Source organism: the organism of the source record quoted next, unplaced genomic scaffold, assembly GCF_019419815.1.
Source record: "Pyrus x bretschneideri cultivar Hongxiangsu unplaced genomic scaffold, Pyrus_bretschneideri_v1 Contig48, whole genome shotgun sequence".
NCBI lineage: Eukaryota > Viridiplantae > Streptophyta > Magnoliopsida > Rosales > Rosaceae > Pyrus > Pyrus x bretschneideri.
This window is the reverse complement of record NW_025999785.1, coordinates 846,221-863,555: the sequence shown is the minus strand read 5'-3', so window position 1 is coordinate 863,555 and position 17,335 is coordinate 846,221. Positions and strand designations below refer to the sequence as shown.

The window sequence follows — 17,335 nt, the reverse complement described above, 5'->3', positions numbered from 1 at the left end:
TTCCCTGGTACAAACACAAACGAACAACGTTGCATGTTAGAAGTTGATATTTTTACAGGACTTACAAGCTAACAGATAGAATTAGTGATGCATACTGTTCAATACATTTTGATATACAGACAACACAATTGTTGAGCTAATGATTTACACATCTATTTGCATTGCTGGTAGTTTACACGAATTTTCTACCAGAATCGGTCCTTGACGCTCAAATATCCGGCCATAACTTTCCCTCCGGTGTTTCTCATTCCGTCTATAAGGTAGCACCAACTTGAACCCAATGCTCCAATGAAAAAGTCAGCTTCACTTGCCATCAAGAAGTTAACAATTGGATAATTCGTGCTCGTCTCCCTTCCAAGACTCGTTTCGTTAGCGGCCATCGAGGAGTTCCCAACTTGACGTGTCACGTTTGTGTAGTAAAACTCCCAGTGACTGTAACTTTGCGATTTGTCGATGATTTCCTGGAAGATTGCTAACGTTAGGTTTAAACACGATCCTTCGCTTCTGAATCTATTCGGAGATATGATGTTAATGCCAGAAAACTAAACCTGCATTTCAGTGGAGAGCCAATCGCTCTTAAGCTGCGGGAAGCGCTTTCTTATGCGGCCAGCAAGAACCATGTACTATTCAAATTCCACTACCGTCATTTCGCACGCTTTGTCTCCCATTCTTACGTGCATGCTGAGTAGCGACCTAGGCATCCGCGGCTTGTGACTCGGCCAAACAAATTCTTCGATATCAGACCTTTTGTGGATTGTAACATCCTGCAACAAAACACGTTATAAAGCATTATCGTTTGAGAAGATTCGATTTGCATAATCAGAAGCCGTTGAGTTGCAAAAGGGATAAAAGTAACAAACCACAGGCCATTTTCCGTCAAAACTTCTGACGACCATATGGGCAGCTTCCTTTCCAAATGCAGTATGGCGTGCAACGTTCAATAAGCTGCATGTGTACTCGGTTTGAAATCTCATCAAGGATCGTACTGCCTGGCATAACGTTAACAATTTACGATCAAACTTTCTTTTCTTTCACGAATATAGCGTAGAAGTTGGAAGCAACTATATTAATACATTTACAGAAGATCTATATAGACTACCTGTGCTCTCCACCATCTCAGATTCATTTTCCGATGATAAGCAACCAAACTCCCATTTATTTCTGTCGTTGGTTGCAAATGACTCCACGGATCGCCCCATGTTCTGCATTAAATATTTAACAAGCGACATGAGAAGAACAGAAAAACATATGCTGCTAGTTACTAGCAGAAGAACTGAACGAATGGCTAGAGATGCAAATAATTACTTGGGTGTAGGTCCATACCATATTTGCTTTGTATTATAACTTTCTTTCGTTGTAACGGTGCCTTTTTTCCAGGCTTCTTCACTTCCCATAAGCTCAAAAGCACAATTTCGACGTTGTAGAGATGTTTCTGGAAAGAAGTAGCAAGACCAACTGGAGCGGACGAACCTGTAACACATGGAACTTATCATCCACACTTGGTTCTAAGAACAAAAGTCTACTTTCATGTTTCGAACTCCTGTATACAAAGTTATAAAGTATGAAAATGGTCAACAACATTGAGATGAGATGTCGTGATATTCACCTTTACAACCATCATGGTCAGCTCGATTGTAGTAGTTGGTTACGAGGACCCTGCTTTCGTTGATTGCAACGGCTAAGAGCCCACACATTCCCGTGATCTGCGCTCCAATGCCAAATCCTGGTAATCTTTCCCAGTCAGCAACAAGAAATTTTACGCTAGGATCGCTGCAGTTCAAAGGATGCTGATGCATCCATATGTCTCGTTGCACTGTCCGCGTCAAGGGATAGTTTTCTTCATCGGACCCTGTAATCTGCCGAAGCTTGCTTATCAGTGAACAATTGCAAAACACAATATCTTCTTACCTCACGAACTAACAAACGATTAAATGCATATATGTACGTATGCAACATTGCGTACACAGGGAGCGTAACCACCTTCGGATATATCTTGATGCCTAAAGTATCTCGACTGCTCATTAGTTGCAGCTGCAGGGTACCTGTCCAACAATCCCTTCCAACTCGTCCAAGGAGGATATTTCTCGTTCTCCGCATGCTTATCAAGGCGCTCGTTTTCTTGTGTTTTCAACTTGCAGTTTTCCAAGTGAGGAGCATTTGGCACGCCGGTTCTGTTTACTCCAAATCTCTGCAAGATGTCACTTTCTTCGGAATCTGATTCACTTAGTAAAGCACTCCAAGCTGAATAAAGTAAGGAGACCATCTCGTCATTGATCATTTCTTCACTTCTCGGCGAATCAACCTTTTTTGCTGTTCTGATTTGCCTTTTCGAACTGCAGTTTGTGCCTGTAACCACATCTTTAAATTGAAAACCATAATATCAGGCCCAATGCTTAGACTACTATTAAAAATAACTAAAATTGATGTAAGTTTTCATCCTATCGGTTGTCCATGAGACTTATGCATTAAAAAGTTGAATTAAAAACATTTGACTCCATTTTTGTTTGCTCCAAAAAAAAAAAGTTAGAAAACAATGAGTCAAATAGCTCAGCTATCACATCATATATGACATCTCTTTAGAGAATAACTTAATTTCTTATAGTCTTAATTGGCGTATTTTACATCTTTTCCAGATCTATAATATAGAAAAATATCACTAAATTAACCGTATGTAAGTAGTGACAAAGCTTTTAAGTTATCTATGCACATAATTATCACCTTCTAGTTGATAATATATAGCTGAAAATTCTTTTACGTCCTTTTCTCTTGTATTTTATTATTTATTTGTTAGAATTTAATTTCATTTGTGAAAGACAATACATGTCGTTGTGTGCTAAATGTAGATTAAAGAAATAGATTAAGAAATGCTAGACGGGTTTCAATTTATTCAACGAATTAATCATAGAGTTGAGTGCGTTTGTTGTGAAGGGATCATTTCATGAAATTATTGGAGAGAAAGATTTAAGACAACAACATTTTGTGAATATCTGTTTTCGGAAAATAAGAATTTTATTGGTCACGGTGTTATGTTAGGGATATTTCTACTCTCATTTCCTTGTCACTTGTCACTTGTCACAGCGATACATGTTTTTAAACTTTATTTTGTGATTTTGTTTGGTAATGCTTTGTAAGGTTCAATTTTGATGTCTTATTTGGGTCCACTAAGATAATTGTTCGATTTAAAAAGAAAGTTAGACTTGTCATTCAATATTACGGTCTGTTGGTATTCCTCTTCACTTGGAAGTGAGAGGTCTTTGGTTCGAATCTCGTGGATGGCGAATTCGATACCAAATTAGGTTACCCATTGTGTGACTTAACCAAACTTCCCTTCTTCTTAGTGTAAAAATATCGATGTACTAAAAAAAAAAAAGGTTAGATTTTTCATATTCGAAAGGTAGGGCTATTCCTTAATGGGATCCGAAAAAGCACAAGGCATTTTAGCCCACTTTTGCTTACAATCTGATGGCACGATTTCTCTCAAAATTTTTAACCAGGAAATTATCTATGTTTTGTTCCTATTTTTGGAGAGGATTTAATAGTGATTGGACCTCAATCTTTGCTTTTTATGTTAAAAAATAATAAATAGTTTTTTTTTTTTCCTGACAAATGATAGATTTGTTAGATTTAAGAACCGATGAGGTTTGAACCCACGCCATGGTATAAGGACAATATTCCTATCCATCAATGTGTTAGAGAGCCACCTACAATAAATAATTAACTTATTGTCACCATCCAAACCAATTTTCAAATCTACTTTTTTTTAAATGGTCCAAGTCTAGTTAGCATTACGATTTGACCGTATTCATCTCTATTTGTAAATAAATAAAATTTAAATTCAATTTTCATAAACGACGGATTTTATATCGAATTATTATGGATGTCCATTATATAGCATAGCCTAATTACTAATCCTAAGTATACTTAACTCTAGATAGCTACAATACTTTTCGATTTACCAATGTCTTGGGCCGGGTCACGGTCATTTTAGTAAATTCTCTCTCTCCTTCCCAGCCCACCCAAACCAACTTTCCTTAAGAAAGAAGCCCAAAGACAAAATCTCAACGGTCATATTTTCAAGCTTTCGGATTCTTCGTCTTCAAACGCTCTTGACCGTTGCATCCTCAGTCCTCTCTCTCTCTCTCTCTCTCTCTTTCCGAAGAAAAAGGCATCCGAAAGAAGTCAGCTGTAAAAGTCGACAATCATTCATGGGGTGCTTTCCAAAGTGCTTCTCTACTTGTAAGCGCCGAAAGCTCAAAAAATCAGTCACTGTAAACCCCTTTAAACACCAAGTAAGCCCACAAAGTTTCTTCTTTCCTGTGATTTTTACTGCCATTTCCATTTTGTTACTTTAGATCTTTACCCATCTGAGATTAATTTTCCACAGAGCATTGAAGTTGCTGAACAAGCTGTTCAAATCCAACCTGCTGAAGCTGAACCCACAAAGCTAGAAGAATTTATAGAAGCCATTAAACCCAGCAAAGTATCAGTGTAAGAAATCCATTGTCAAAGCTTGGATCTTGATTTTGTTTGGTTTTCCAGAGAATCTTCTCCATTGGATTTACGGTTTTATTTTGTTTATAATTTATGTTGTTCATTAATGTGTATTTAGAGAGGAGATTGAAGAACAATCAAAGAATGGTGACAAAAAGAAAGTCACATTTGATTTGAATGTCGAGGCAAATGATGAAGAAACTCCCACCAAGGAAGAAGTCTCCAATGTATTGGTGGAAATTTGTGATGCGAAGGAGAATGAAGAGGAAGCGCGAAAAGGGATCAAACCGAATTCGGTTGTATCAAGTATGGTATCACCATCAACTCATCCATTGAATCATCGATACAAAAATTGCGAAAACAGTGAGGATGAAGATGATGATTGTGCTAATGCTGATGAGTTTGAGAGCAGTAAGCAAACCTTTGTTGAGGAAGATTCTTCCGAGTCCTTATTTTCGCTATCGATTGATTCTCGAAAACAACAAGTTTGTGATGATGCTGGAACAGATGAGAAGGAGGTGAATAGTCCAATGCCAAAGCAGCAAAATGGCAGAAGAGATTACGGGAGACAGAGTTCTCACTTTCAGGCAGTATCGAACCCCATTGAAAATCTTGCTCAATGGAAGGAGGAGGTCAATGGAAAGTCAACTCCAACAGAAGCTTCAAAGCAGCGGCAGCACCAAGAGAAGGAGAACATACACACGGAAGTGGAGGAGCCGGATTTGAAATTACACTTTAGTCCGGAGCCTTCTTTGAAGCAATCAAAACTCTGCGAAAGGCCGAGGACAAAGTCATCTTCTTGCGTAGACACGAGCCTTTCGAGCTGGCTGGTTGAGTCTGAGACCACACCAGAGTCAAATGCAAGTAGTAAGAATTCTGTGGGGAACAAGTTTAATTCACCCGGAAGCCGTGAAAATAGGCCAATTCTGGGAGCTTGGACAACTGAAGAGCTTAAGCAGTTGTCGGCTTCTTCTACTCCAAAAAAAGGGTCACCAAGCCCGAGTCCCGAGGAAATGCCGATCATTGGTACTGTTGGGAGCTACTGGAGTCGTACCGGACAGGCCATGGATTCGGACTCAGGCTCTTCTTGCAGAGGAAGGCCGAAATCAACAGGGAAAAACAGACCGGTAAGAGATTTGTTCGAACTGATATTTCCGTTCATTCAATCGATAATTTTCTAAACTATTCTAAATTACGGGAAGGGGATTCGAACCTTGATGAAATCCGGTTTGATTGTGCAGGATCAGAAAGTGGAATGGAAGTCCACTCCATTTAAGGCAAAATTGGAGAGAGCTTTGGAAATGTGATATATTCATGTAATTTTGAAGGTTGTCTGCCAGATTTTATGTAATTCTGCTATTTTTCTTCACATAAATTTTTCTTGCATTATCTTACCTTTAGTGTTTAACGAATTACACACTGCAAATTTCAACTGATAAACAGACAGAAATTAACTCGGTAATGGCGAAAAACCGAAAAAAGAGGAATTCTTCTTTCTTGGCAAAGGGTGTAGGATACAGTAATACAACAAATAATCAAGATACAACATTCTTCCTTTCATTTCCCAGACTACTACGGTTTCCCCACGATACAATATTTATTTGTTTTGCCAGTCATCGCTACCCTAGCATCCCAGCATCTCAACTAATGAATTATTTCTCCTTTGATGTATCCAACTGGGTTTTCTACACGTCGTGAAAGAGCCTCCTTATCTGGTCGACAGTAGTACGAATCAATGTGATCGGGCATCGCTTATACTGTGTCAAAAAAGAAACACAAAAAGACCAATCAGTTACATAAGATTAATGTATTCACAATACAGTTTTTTCTTCCCCTGCTGGGGATATATGCAGACATGTTGATGTACTCGATAGTGCAAGACGCTGAGATCACCCTATATGCTCAGCAGTGGGTTTTAAAGTGAGAACCACGGGAAGTGGCGTACAAAGGGCTTCCTCACAGACTTGCCAACGGATATGAGGGGTGTGTGTGTGTGTTTATCTACTCATAAAGCTAACAGCACCTGGAGGCCTCACCTGAGAAACATACTTGAAGACGCAGGCATAGCAGAAGACAAACCCAGAAACTGTAATTACCGATGGATTTGCACGCTTTTGTGAGCAGAGAGGGCAAAGAGCTCTATCAGGTGGCAGTGGAATCCCCTCTTTGGCAACCTGTTCATAATGATAGATTAGACTTTATTAATTAAGCAGCATACCAAGACTTTGATCGACTGGAAGTCTCATTAAAGTCTAAGAACACAATTAAATCTGACAATACTCCGCACTTTACCTGCGGAGGTGGAGGTGGAGGTGGAGGTGGAGATGGAGGAGGTGGAGGGTATATGGTTGGAGCTGACATTCTCTCGTCAGCAGATTGGTACCACCATTCCATCATCTATAAGTATAATTCAATCCAATTAAATTATGAGAAAAAGAAAACAACAAAAACAATAAAAATGATAAGTGGGAGAAAAGGTTTTGAGGTATCCTTGGCCTCCCACCTGAAACAACATCTTCTTTTGCTGCAGAGGAAGTTCCCACTCGAAACTTTTTCGAGGAACTGAGTATAAACACTTCGCTTTCCCCCTGGAATTTTGACAGTTCGAAGTACGAACTTGTTTTTTGGTCGAAGTCGAAGTTCAAACTTTCACTAAAAGCATGCCAACGCCATTCAATTATCAATTTGTCTTTTTCTCTCTCTCTCTCTCTCTCTCTCTCTCTTTGGGAAAAAGTTGCACAACCTATGTGCAAAACTAAAGTGTGCAGGAGATTTTTCCTCCCTCCTTTTACCACTCATTCTAACAAAAAAAAAATATTGGAACACAGATCGGTACATCAAGTATAATAATTTTTTATTATGTTCTATATTCAAATCCTCCCCGTGTTTTTAATTAGTCACTCCTGCACTAAGAGAGTGGGGGGAATTATCCTTACAATAAGCTAGCAATAATGTGGTTCAAACTCACATTTTACGAGAATCGAACCTAAAATCTCTCATTGACAAGTGAAGATGATTAATTAGTCACTTAGAGTACTAATATTGTTTGTAATCAAGGCTAGCAAAATAAAATGTAAAAAAGGATTGGAATTAATTAATTAATCAATTTTTTTTTACAAAAATTAATTAATCAATTTTTTTTTACAAAAATTAATTAATCAATTTTTTTTTACAAAAATTAATAATCAAATATTTTTTAGTAGATCAATGACGTTAATGAGTTAAATAGTTTGTTTGTTAGGGAAGAGTGGAATAGGTGGAAACCCTCATCAGGGTGAATTGACATCATTAATAACCAAACTTTCTATTTTAACATTTTGGAAAGAAAAAAGGTCTACTTTCTTTTTATTTTTGTTTATTTTTACTTCTTATAAGTGCATGACAAAAGCTACATTAGAAATTTATGGATGGAGTAATCAAACTTTGTGTTTTATGATTTCGGGATACAAAGCTCTTCCCATGAACTAATGTTTACCAACTAATTCGACCTTGTATATATTAGTTATGGGGTTTTTGAACTTAAATTCTCGAAGAAGATTAAAATTTAATAAAAATTTGATGTTAGATTGAATATTGATTTTAGTCCTTTAATGTGTACTTAATTCAAATTTATATTATATTTTTGTTTTAAATATTTAATAGATATCTTATTTAATGTCATTACATTAAACTTTAAAATTACTTTACACATTTTAATTCATTAATTTTGTTTCACTTCCTCTAATTAGTGTACCTAAACGTATTATAATATATTTTACTAAATTAGTGTACCAAAATGTCCTTACCTAAATATATTGCAGTGAATAAGTGGCACATATAAGAAAATATGCAAAAACATAAGTGTATCGAAAATTCCATACCTAAATATATGATACTAAACTAGTGTACCGAAATATCAGTACCTAAATAAATTATACTAACTAGTATACTGAAATGTTCTTACCTAAATATATTATAATAAATTAGAGGCACATAAAAAAAATGCATAAACATAAGTGTTCCAAAAAATCTCTACAAAAATATTTTCTTATATAAGATACTTACTATAATGAGAATTAAAAATTATTATATTTTCATAAAATTTAATTTATGAACACCGTAAAATTATAAATAAAAAGAGAGATATTGAATACATATGTTGACATTAAATAGAATTTAGGAATTAAAATCAATTTTTAATCTTATATAAGACATTTTTTTTAAATTTATTTTATTTAAGGATTAAAATCTAGTTTTCTCATTAGTTATTCGTCTATTCATTATGAACATTTCCTAGATGCGTAAAAGATAATTTGCCTAGAGTTTTCAGTGGATTTTTATGATTTCTGAGCCCCTTGTTGGCTGATAGAACACTCTTCAGGTTACTCAACTATCCTCCCAAAAGCAATAATGTTTAGTGTGTTCCTTAATTATCCTTTCTTCTCTCTATACTTACTTCGTAGTCTAAGGGTTTACAGGAGATTTCATGTCCAAGAACTTGACTACACCTTTAGTTTGGAAGTGGCCTCCGACGAGAGCGTTCATGGCATAAAAATCAACATTTAGAATTACCGTGAAAATGATATATCCGCTAGCCACCATCCTCTACTTTTAAACATACACACCTTGTTTCCCGCAAATCCCCGTTTGGTATCAATTAAATAGTTTCCTCCACTATCTTAATGTTTTTCAATCATATATAGGTCTTGAACTCTTTCATATTGACAATTGGTTTTATAGTGCAACCTCAACTTTTTTCATGGATTCAGAACAGGTTATTTCACATGTAAAGCCCAATGACTACACGTGCTCCATGTCACTCCGTTTGTGTCGTTATACATGAGCAACCGTGTTGCGAATAAATCACATATTACTAATTAGTTTTAATAAAGGGAATTGTTATTAGCACTTCAAAAATCTCATTCTACACTCCAAACTTTCTATATTATGAAGGAAAAATACATTTTTATATATAAAGTTTGGCAAAAGTAATAATTTTCCGTGCCTTTCTTATTTATCCCTTCTTATCTCTTTACTTACTTTGTAGTCTAAAGGGTGAAGGAAGTTGAGGTTCCATAATAAAATCAATTGCCGAGTTTTTGATCAACGACGGGATAACAAAGGCAAAATCAGAATAATAAAATAGAGTGATCAAAATTTTTGAGCGAAAAGGGTTTCGAACAATGTGCAAGTTCAGAAATTAGGGTTTCCAAATATTTGGGCCGATCGGGATCGCAGAGGAGAGAGAAAGGGGGCAGAGGGAGGGAGGAGAGAGAAGGGGGAAGAGGAGTGGGAGAAGGGTATGTGGAGATTTTCTGTGTTTGGATTGTGTGTTTGTATAAGAGGTTGAGTTACTTCTCATATTGCCAAGTTTTATAGTGGAACCCCAACTTTTTTCAAAATGTGTACAAGAGATTTCATATCCAAGAACTTGACTGCACCTTTAGTTTGGAAGTGGCCTCCAACGAGGGCATTCATGACATCAAAATCAACATTCAGAATTACCGTGAAAATGACATATACACAGACCACCAACCTCTACTTTTCAACATACGCACCTTGCTTTCTACTATAACGTCGACCCAGAAATCCCCCGTTTGGTATCAATTAAATAGTTTCCTCCAACATCTTAATGTTTTTCAATCATATATAGACCTTGAACTTTTTCATATTGACAATTGGTTTGATAGTGGAATCTCAACTTTTTTCCATGGTTTCAGAGCAGATTATCCTACATGTGAAACCCAACATGTTGACTTGAAAATCATTATACTTGAGCACCCGTGTTGAGAATAAATCATACATTGATGGTAGAAGGGACCTGACATGAACTTATGATAAATGGTTGACCTACTTCTCATATAATTTAGTTTTATAATAGAACTACAACTTTTTCATCTTGATTCAAGAAAAACAAAGAAAACAAAAACTACTTGAGAGGTTTTAGTTTTAATAAATCATCGCAGAAGTAAGAAAAAATGAGACGCATTTAAATTCTAAATTCATGCAAATTGATAATAAATTCAATTGAGGTCTCGTGATGTGTCATACTAATTGTGTTCTAACAAGAGGAACATGATTCTATCCGGATCTTCTTTGTGAGGATCCTAAGAATCAGCTCATCATATCCGTTCATGAATCATCATACGCTCAAAAATCATTTTGAATTTTTATTTAAAATTGAACACAACTAGTACATAACGAAAACTGGTTACACGATATGCAATGAACGGCTAAGATGAATTGATCCCTAAGATCCTCACAATGAGAACCCAAAGAGAATCCGGAGAAGATCATCATCCCTAGCAAAATATACTTTTTGCATGAGAGTTTATATAACTGAATTTATTATCAAATTTTATAATCACATACTTTTGGCATGAAGATTAGGGTGAGGCTGACTAATATTTTCGGAATTTTGAAAGTCGGGCTTGGACCAAGCAATCAAGTGGATGAAGGTTACCTAAAATTGGAGAGATTTTTCAGCATGTCGGGAATACAGGACCAGTATATTAAGTACAATAATATAATTGATGGAAAACTTGATGGAAAAGTTTCCTAATTGTATTATAACACTTAGTATACTAGATTGTATTCCCACGCACTGAAAAATGTCTCATAAAATTGGGTGAAGTTGATTTGGAGACAAGAATCTACACTTCTCTAACTTATTTATGGTGGTGAATGGCAATTATTATGCTGTCTTTAGTGTCTCACTTTATCGCATGCCCTGTTTATACGTATTTACTTTATTTTATTTTTCATCCAAGTTAGGAGATTCGTTAATTTGTCCGAAAAAAAAAAAGAGATTCGTTAATTCTTCTGATGTGGTTATTCTTTTGAACTACTTTGGTTATGTGATATGTGACATTTCATGTTACTGAGACATATAAGTAAAGAGACTGGTCTAAACTATTTGCATTAAGATCAAATGGTAAAATTAAGATTGACTAGTGAGTGAACACAATTTCATCAAGACTCAAGGGCCTAGGCGATCGTTACTCCGCACACACACGATGCCGATAATCATAGTTAAGAAAAGAAAAACATGATTAAGTTTGAACAATATTAAATCTAAGAGTCATAAGCATAAAAAGTAAACTCATGATTCTTTTTGGACGCTGCAAAACTAGAGCCTTCACTTTTGGACACAGCAAAACAAGTTTGTCCAGGTTTACATAACAGCATAAAGAGACCTTCAGACTCCGATTTCGATCAGCTTGGTTTGTCCTACAATAATATACTCACACATGCTCCTTATCCAAGTTTACTGGGTCGGTCGAGACAACTCCTGAGAATTCTGTTTATTCGATCCATTCCTGGCTCGTTTTGTGCGCAGGGCACCAGACTCGACACCATCTGGATCCTCGGGACATTCATGTTCTTGTGCCTTGCTACTTGCATCTTGTGAACCATTTTCTAAGGGTGTGCTGATCGCTGTTTTATCAGGGTGATGTTTGGAGGTTTCTGGTTTATCGTCTCCACGGGAAGAACATGCGATGTTTGATAGCGGAGTAGAGTGGTCATCCACGGTGGATGATCCAGACTTGACCCTGTTGTCCTCAAATTTTCTCTGTTGCTCAAACATCTTCTCAAGGCACTTCCCTTGTTCTTCAATTTGCAACTGCAGCTTTCTTTGGTTCTGCAAACATTAACCATAACATCAGAACATGTGAAAAACCAATATCAACTCGCATTTCTCCCCCGCGCCCCATGCGTCTATGTTTCTGCGTCCACATCTCAAAAGTGGTAGAGTCACTTGAGTACCCTACCCAGTTACCGACAAGCAAATAGTTGTTGCACATTCCAAACAAAAACTACAAAAGACAATCTAAGTCTTCCAACTGCATACCTCAAGTTGTTCATGAAGCCGCTTCTGGAGTTCCACCTGCAACCGCAAAGCTTCTGTAATACCCATGCTCCTGCAAGAAGTACACATAAAAACTTTTAGCTTGATTTCTACTTAACAGCTCACAAGTAGACCATAGATAGATAGATAGATAGATAGGTGCGAACCATTTTAGTTCCAACAATGAGATTAAAAATGCAATTCTTGAAAAAAATAAAGTTGGAAAGTTCCTCTAAGGACCATTTAACGAAAAATGGCAAACTGTAACAACTAACAAGTAACTAGAGCGGAATGGAAAGTTGGAAACTACTAGTTTTCAAATATGATAGAATTTGGTCCTACAAGTAAACAGATCGTCTCTTAACCATTTAACATTCAAGTTCAATTGCTTAATAAATGAAACTTTTCCTCGGATGAAGAAAATACATGAAAACTGATAACATAGCATGTCAAACTAGAGAAGATAAAGAGAAAGAAAATAAAAGAGCGAGATGCATATTCTTCAATATTTTGGGTGAAGGAAAAGCACATACCCTTTCATGTCTAGGGGATTGGTTTCTTCAATTGGAGTTGAAACTTTCTCGCATGATCCTGGCACAAAAATAAAATAAAATAAAATAGAATCGTTCACTCATAATTCAAATGCTAGATTCTTTTACGAATGGATGTCTAAATACGTAATACAAATAGTGAATTTCTTTTTTCCGACGAGAGAATTATAAGGAAATAAGATGTATATTTCATACTATAACACAGACATAGGATTTGAGGGGAAAGAGAAATGTATGTTCGAAAGCAGTTTAACAATTCTAAGAGTTTGAAAAAACGTTAAAACATGTAGCAGCAATAAAAAAAATTTATATATAAAATTTGGCAAACCAAACGTCTCAAAGATGTTTTCGAGAGAATTATCAGAGCAAAAGAACAATGGAGGTAATCGTTACCTTCTGATGACTCCGGTTTGTATCTTGCTGTTCTATATTTCTGAAATTAGAAAAAATAAAAAAGGTCCATCAAAACGAATAAAACTAACCACAGCTTGTTATAAGGAACTAATTGAGGACAGAAATATATTCACATACCTGCAAATGGCTTTTTACATGATAGATTGTCAATCCTTCAACTTTCATGAGGTTTAAGATACCCTTAGGGGTAGCTCCTGTTTGTCAAAGTTATTAGTCAATGTCAAGAGATAGCATTATGACCAGAGAAAAACACGAAAGCATGTGTTACCCACGTTCACTACCACCAAGATGGTCGACCGCTTCCACAAAGGCTTCATGAAGTTCTTGCGTCCAACGCATTCTGGCTTTGGTTGGAGGTGCGCTGGACAACGGTTCAGGACTAGAACGAAATTCTAGAGATTGTAATGGCTGATGCTGATGAACCTGGGGTCGATGTTGTTGAACCTGGAGCTGATGTTGTTGAACCGGGGGCTGCTGCACTCGGATATCAGAATATGGTTTTGACAACTCCTGCGTCATAAAAAGTCAAAAGTACTCTTAGAGTAAAAGACTTGGAAGTAAAGTTCAACCAGAAGGTTAAATTTGTTGAAATCCCATAAAGACGAGCCAAACAAAAATAACTAATACATGTCTTATTAATGTCACAAAAAATGTTGACTGGAGTAAAAAAGCTCTCAAAGCAATCTCGAGAAACAGAACATAATACCACATATTCTTCACTAAAGAATTGAAGAGCCATGAAATTATCAAAATTGGCTCTATTGGAAAAGTAATTGTAATGATCCAACAGCAACTTCATAAGTATAAAAAACACACCTTTGGTTTAGGATCAATTGCATCAACATCAACGGGAAGCTCCCAATTTGGGACCAGAGTGTCATCAAACGAAATTAAGGGATCCCAATCAGACCAATTGGTCTTTCCAGCATGTTCCTCTGATGTTATGACACCGGCACTACTATCCACCAGGCCATTCTGGTCAGGGACATTTTCAGAGAAGTGAAGAAATTCCTGAAGTGAATCTGGGCACCAAGAAATATCTCTGTGTTCTTCAGGGTAACCAATCAACGTTGTAGGTTGCACTTCTGACAGGGGAGAATTAGAAGAACAGGGCAGTGACAATGACTTTTCAGTGTTTTCATCAACTTGTGATTTAAAAATGAATGGAGAGTTTTGGGGACGCCGTTCACAAGAGGGAACTGAAGAAATATGAATGTCATTGGGCCTAGAAGATGATGAAAATAAGTTCCCAGGGGAAGAAGCCTGCGGTAACATAGAGTATATAGTCTTCTCCCTTTGTGAAGAAACCTGAAAAGAATCCGGCAAATTGGAACACTTGTCGACAAGATGGGTATGGAGACGCGGAAATGATGAAGACGTAGCTTTGGAAGCCCCAAATTCACTCATCTGGTTCGCATCTGATCATTAAGTAAATAGAGCAGGGTGCATGTTCATTATATTAAGTGTGCCAACGAGTGTCTTCTTAGGCACTCCCTCAACTTTATTCTTCATTGCCAACATTTAGGAACATCATGTGCACATAAGGAGAACTTTGAGCCCATTCAGCTTAATGTTCACATTCGCCATCACTCGATGAACCTTACTGCTGGTATCTGTACAAATAAATGACAAAAAGAAAGAATCCGGTTAAAGTCCACAGCGTATCTGACAACCTATCTTGCGTAAACAGTAAACTTCAGGACCAAAAGTAAACCGCATAACTATTAACCACTGGCAATAATGTAAAAATATCTAGTTTTTATCCATGCTTCCATTTATAAAGCTAAAATGGTCAGCTTATCATTCAAGGAATTTTCATACAAAAGACAAAACCATTAAACAGTGGAAGAAAAAATGATGCACATCTCAGAATTTCAGGGTTTAATCCAGAGCAAAGTGAAGCAGCATTCCCAACTGAAATTATAAGTAAAATCCGAAGAAAGGAAAAAGTAGGAACTTGCAACAAAGCGTCAAAGATAATCATCAACAAGGAATTAAGTGCACAATCATGGGGCATCCAGAATACATATAGATTGTCATTAACCATTCTGAAAGCTCCTACGTTGGTTCTCTTTTCTTATCTATTAAGTATGAACCACTCTTTTTTTGTCTTCAATTAATCAGATAAGCCTAACATTTGTTTTCACCTAAACAAGATCCACCAAAATACAGATTTGGACGACTTCAGGAAATTTGTAGTCATCACAAAAGCTGCTTGTTATAAAGAAAATTTGTCGAACAAAAAACCCGAAGTTCTTGAAAGGAGAAGGCCTTAATTGAAGTACTAGTGTTAGGATACTAGGAATATTAGTACATCTTGTTAACCAGATGGGATAAGGCTTCCCATCTGGTTGTTGTTGTGGGATAAGGCTTTCTGGAAAAGTTAATTTCAGCTTTTTGAAAACGCCGACCCCACTTAGTGGAAAAGCCAACCCCTCAGCTTTTTGAAAACGCCAACCCCACTTAGTGGAAAAACCAACCCCACAAGACATGCCTCACTTATGGCTTCCCATCTTTGTAACCAGATGGGATAAGCCGACTCCCCTAAGTGGGATAAGGCTTTGTTGTTGATGGAGGGTTAACACGTTAACAACACAAATTCCAGCACAAGAACGCACATTAACAACACTCATTTCTATGTACATGACGGTGAATATTCTGGGCAACTAAATGAACTAGACAATGTGGACACCGGTGCAAAAGTTTTACATTAGAAGTGTACTGAAAATTATAGGCAGGACAAAGCTAATTCGCCTCCCAGCCAATATAACCGTCCTTATGCAGGCGCCATAAGTGAGTCATTTCTTGTAGCAAACTGATGGGGGATAGATGCTTGCCAACAATGGTATAACAAAAGTCAAAGCCGCAGAGGTTGAGAATCTGTAACAACTTAAGACCCATATTTACTATTTAATTACATATCAAACCATTAAAAGCAAAGCTAAGATTCACCATGAGAGTTTGAAAAGCAAGCTGAAATCACCTTTTCCAGAAAGCTTTTGATATTTCCAACCATCCAATCCAAATTCCAATCACTAAAATCCCACTTAGCATCATAAACACATACAATAATCACAAATTAAATTATTAAATTATGTGATCAAAATTAATGACAACCCAGCAGAGAATACAAGAAGATTACAAGCACACTAATTTCAGATTATTTCAAAGAATATGAACACTGAAATGGAGATATCAAACTACACAGAAAATACCAACGATAAATTTAATTGCGTTTCTTCAAAAAAGAAAGGAACTTCGAAGTGGGGATTGACCAATCTTACGCAAGAATGAGAAAAACTGAGAACTGAACCCCAAAGGCTGGAACTTTGAATCAAAAGCTCAAAGCTTTCAGGCTTCTGCTGCAGAAAAAAGCAGGAACAAGGAAAAAGCACTTCTGTGAGAGAATCTGGTGGACACAGAGATGGCTGTGTTCTCTCTCCTTGACTTAATCTCTCACAACACGAACAACTTTCTCTCTCTCCTCACAAGAAAGAGAGGAGAAGAATCGTCTTGTTTCGTCTCTCCTCTTTCTTTATGTGCTGACTCGGAAAAAATGATAAGCTGCCACCAGTGGATATTGATCTTAGATTCTGGCCGTTGGATTTTGGTTAATTTTTATTAATTCGATGCTAACCAACTGTTGTGATTTGGAGAAGAATATGTTGGTGGCAATCTACATGGCTACGATGCACGCAAGGAAGGTGGGACCCTGTGGTACCTCGTTGTCCTTTGACGTTAGTTCCCATTTATTCTTGGGTCTATTTGAAATGTGAAGTGTAATTGGCATTCCAAAAATTTCATTATACACTCCTCATAAGTGTATTTTTCCTTCTAAATATAGAAAGTTTGGAGTGTAGAATAAGGAATTTGAAGTGCCAATAACAATTCCCTTCGTAAATTTTCATTTTTATTTGGAAATTAGTTTTTGTTATAAACACGATGTGCATAAAGAAAATATTATAATTTGTAATTTTTTGTAATAAAATTCTAGCTTATAGTTAAAAAGGAATAAAATTTATATAGTTATGGTGAACTTCTTATTGCTCTT

At 36.6% G+C, this 17,335-nt stretch overlaps 2 protein-coding genes, 1 non-coding gene and 1 pseudogene across 3 annotated transcripts; 1 reads left to right on the top strand and 3 right to left on the bottom strand.

Moving 5' to 3' along the window:
* Window positions 1-59: 59 nt before the first annotated feature.
* LOC103968128 lies at window positions 60-2,263 on the bottom strand (annotated as a pseudogene).
* Window positions 2,264-4,130: 1,867 nt separating this feature from the next.
* LOC103926521 lies at window positions 4,131-5,880 on the top strand. The gene is made up of 4 exons (XM_009335316.3): window positions 4,131-4,289; window positions 4,385-4,488; window positions 4,610-5,618; window positions 5,733-5,880. The coding sequence occupies exons 1-4, from the start codon at window positions 4,206-4,208 to the stop codon at window positions 5,796-5,798; spliced, it is 1,263 nt and encodes a 420-aa protein (XP_009333591.2). The 5' UTR covers window positions 4,131-4,205; the 3' UTR covers window positions 5,799-5,880.
* Window positions 5,881-5,953: 73 nt separating this feature from the next.
* Window positions 5,954-6,616, bottom strand: LOC108865481. The gene is made up of 2 exons (XR_007252336.1): window positions 6,528-6,616; window positions 5,954-6,248 (listed from the first exon to the last, which is right to left on the bottom strand). It is a non-coding gene; the product is annotated as an uncharacterized LOC108865481 (transcript).
* Window positions 6,617-11,487: 4,871 nt separating this feature from the next.
* Window positions 11,488-16,810, bottom strand: LOC103968127 (protein PHR1-LIKE 1). Its single transcript, XM_009381468.3, has 8 exons — window positions 16,569-16,810; window positions 14,101-14,897; window positions 13,557-13,794; window positions 13,402-13,478; window positions 13,264-13,303; window positions 12,853-12,910; window positions 12,323-12,392; window positions 11,488-12,112 (listed from the first exon to the last, which is right to left on the bottom strand). Exons 2-8 carry the CDS (start codon window positions 14,689-14,691, stop codon window positions 11,738-11,740), a joined length of 1,449 nt encoding a protein of 482 aa, XP_009379743.2. The 5' UTR covers window positions 14,692-14,897; window positions 16,569-16,810; the 3' UTR covers window positions 11,488-11,737.
* Window positions 16,811-17,335: the final 525 nt, after the last annotated feature.

Bases quoted from the DNA above. Each gene is read 5' to 3' on its own strand.
- LOC103926521 (XM_009335316.3), top strand. From the start codon at position 4,206: ATGGGGTGCTTTCCAAAGTGCTTCTCTACTTGTAAGCGCCGAAAGCTC. The intron at 4,290-4,384 runs GTAAGCCCACAA...AATTTTCCACAG, and splicing joins TAAACCCCTTTAAACACCAA to AGCATTGAAGTTGCTGAACA. The intron at 4,489-4,609 runs GTAAGAAATCCA...ATGTGTATTTAG, and splicing joins AAACCCAGCAAAGTATCAGT to AGAGGAGATTGAAGAACAAT.
- LOC103968127 (XM_009381468.3), bottom strand. From the start codon at position 14,691: ATGAGTGAATTTGGGGCTTCCAAAGCTACGTCTTCATCATTTCCGCGT. The intron at 13,795-14,100 runs GTGTGTTTTTTA...TTTATGACGCAG, and splicing joins CAATTGATCCTAAACCAAAG to GAGTTGTCAAAACCATATTC. The intron at 12,113-12,322 runs GTATGCAGTTGG...TAATGTTTGCAG, and splicing joins GGCTTCATGAACAACTTGAG to AACCAAAGAAAGCTGCAGTT.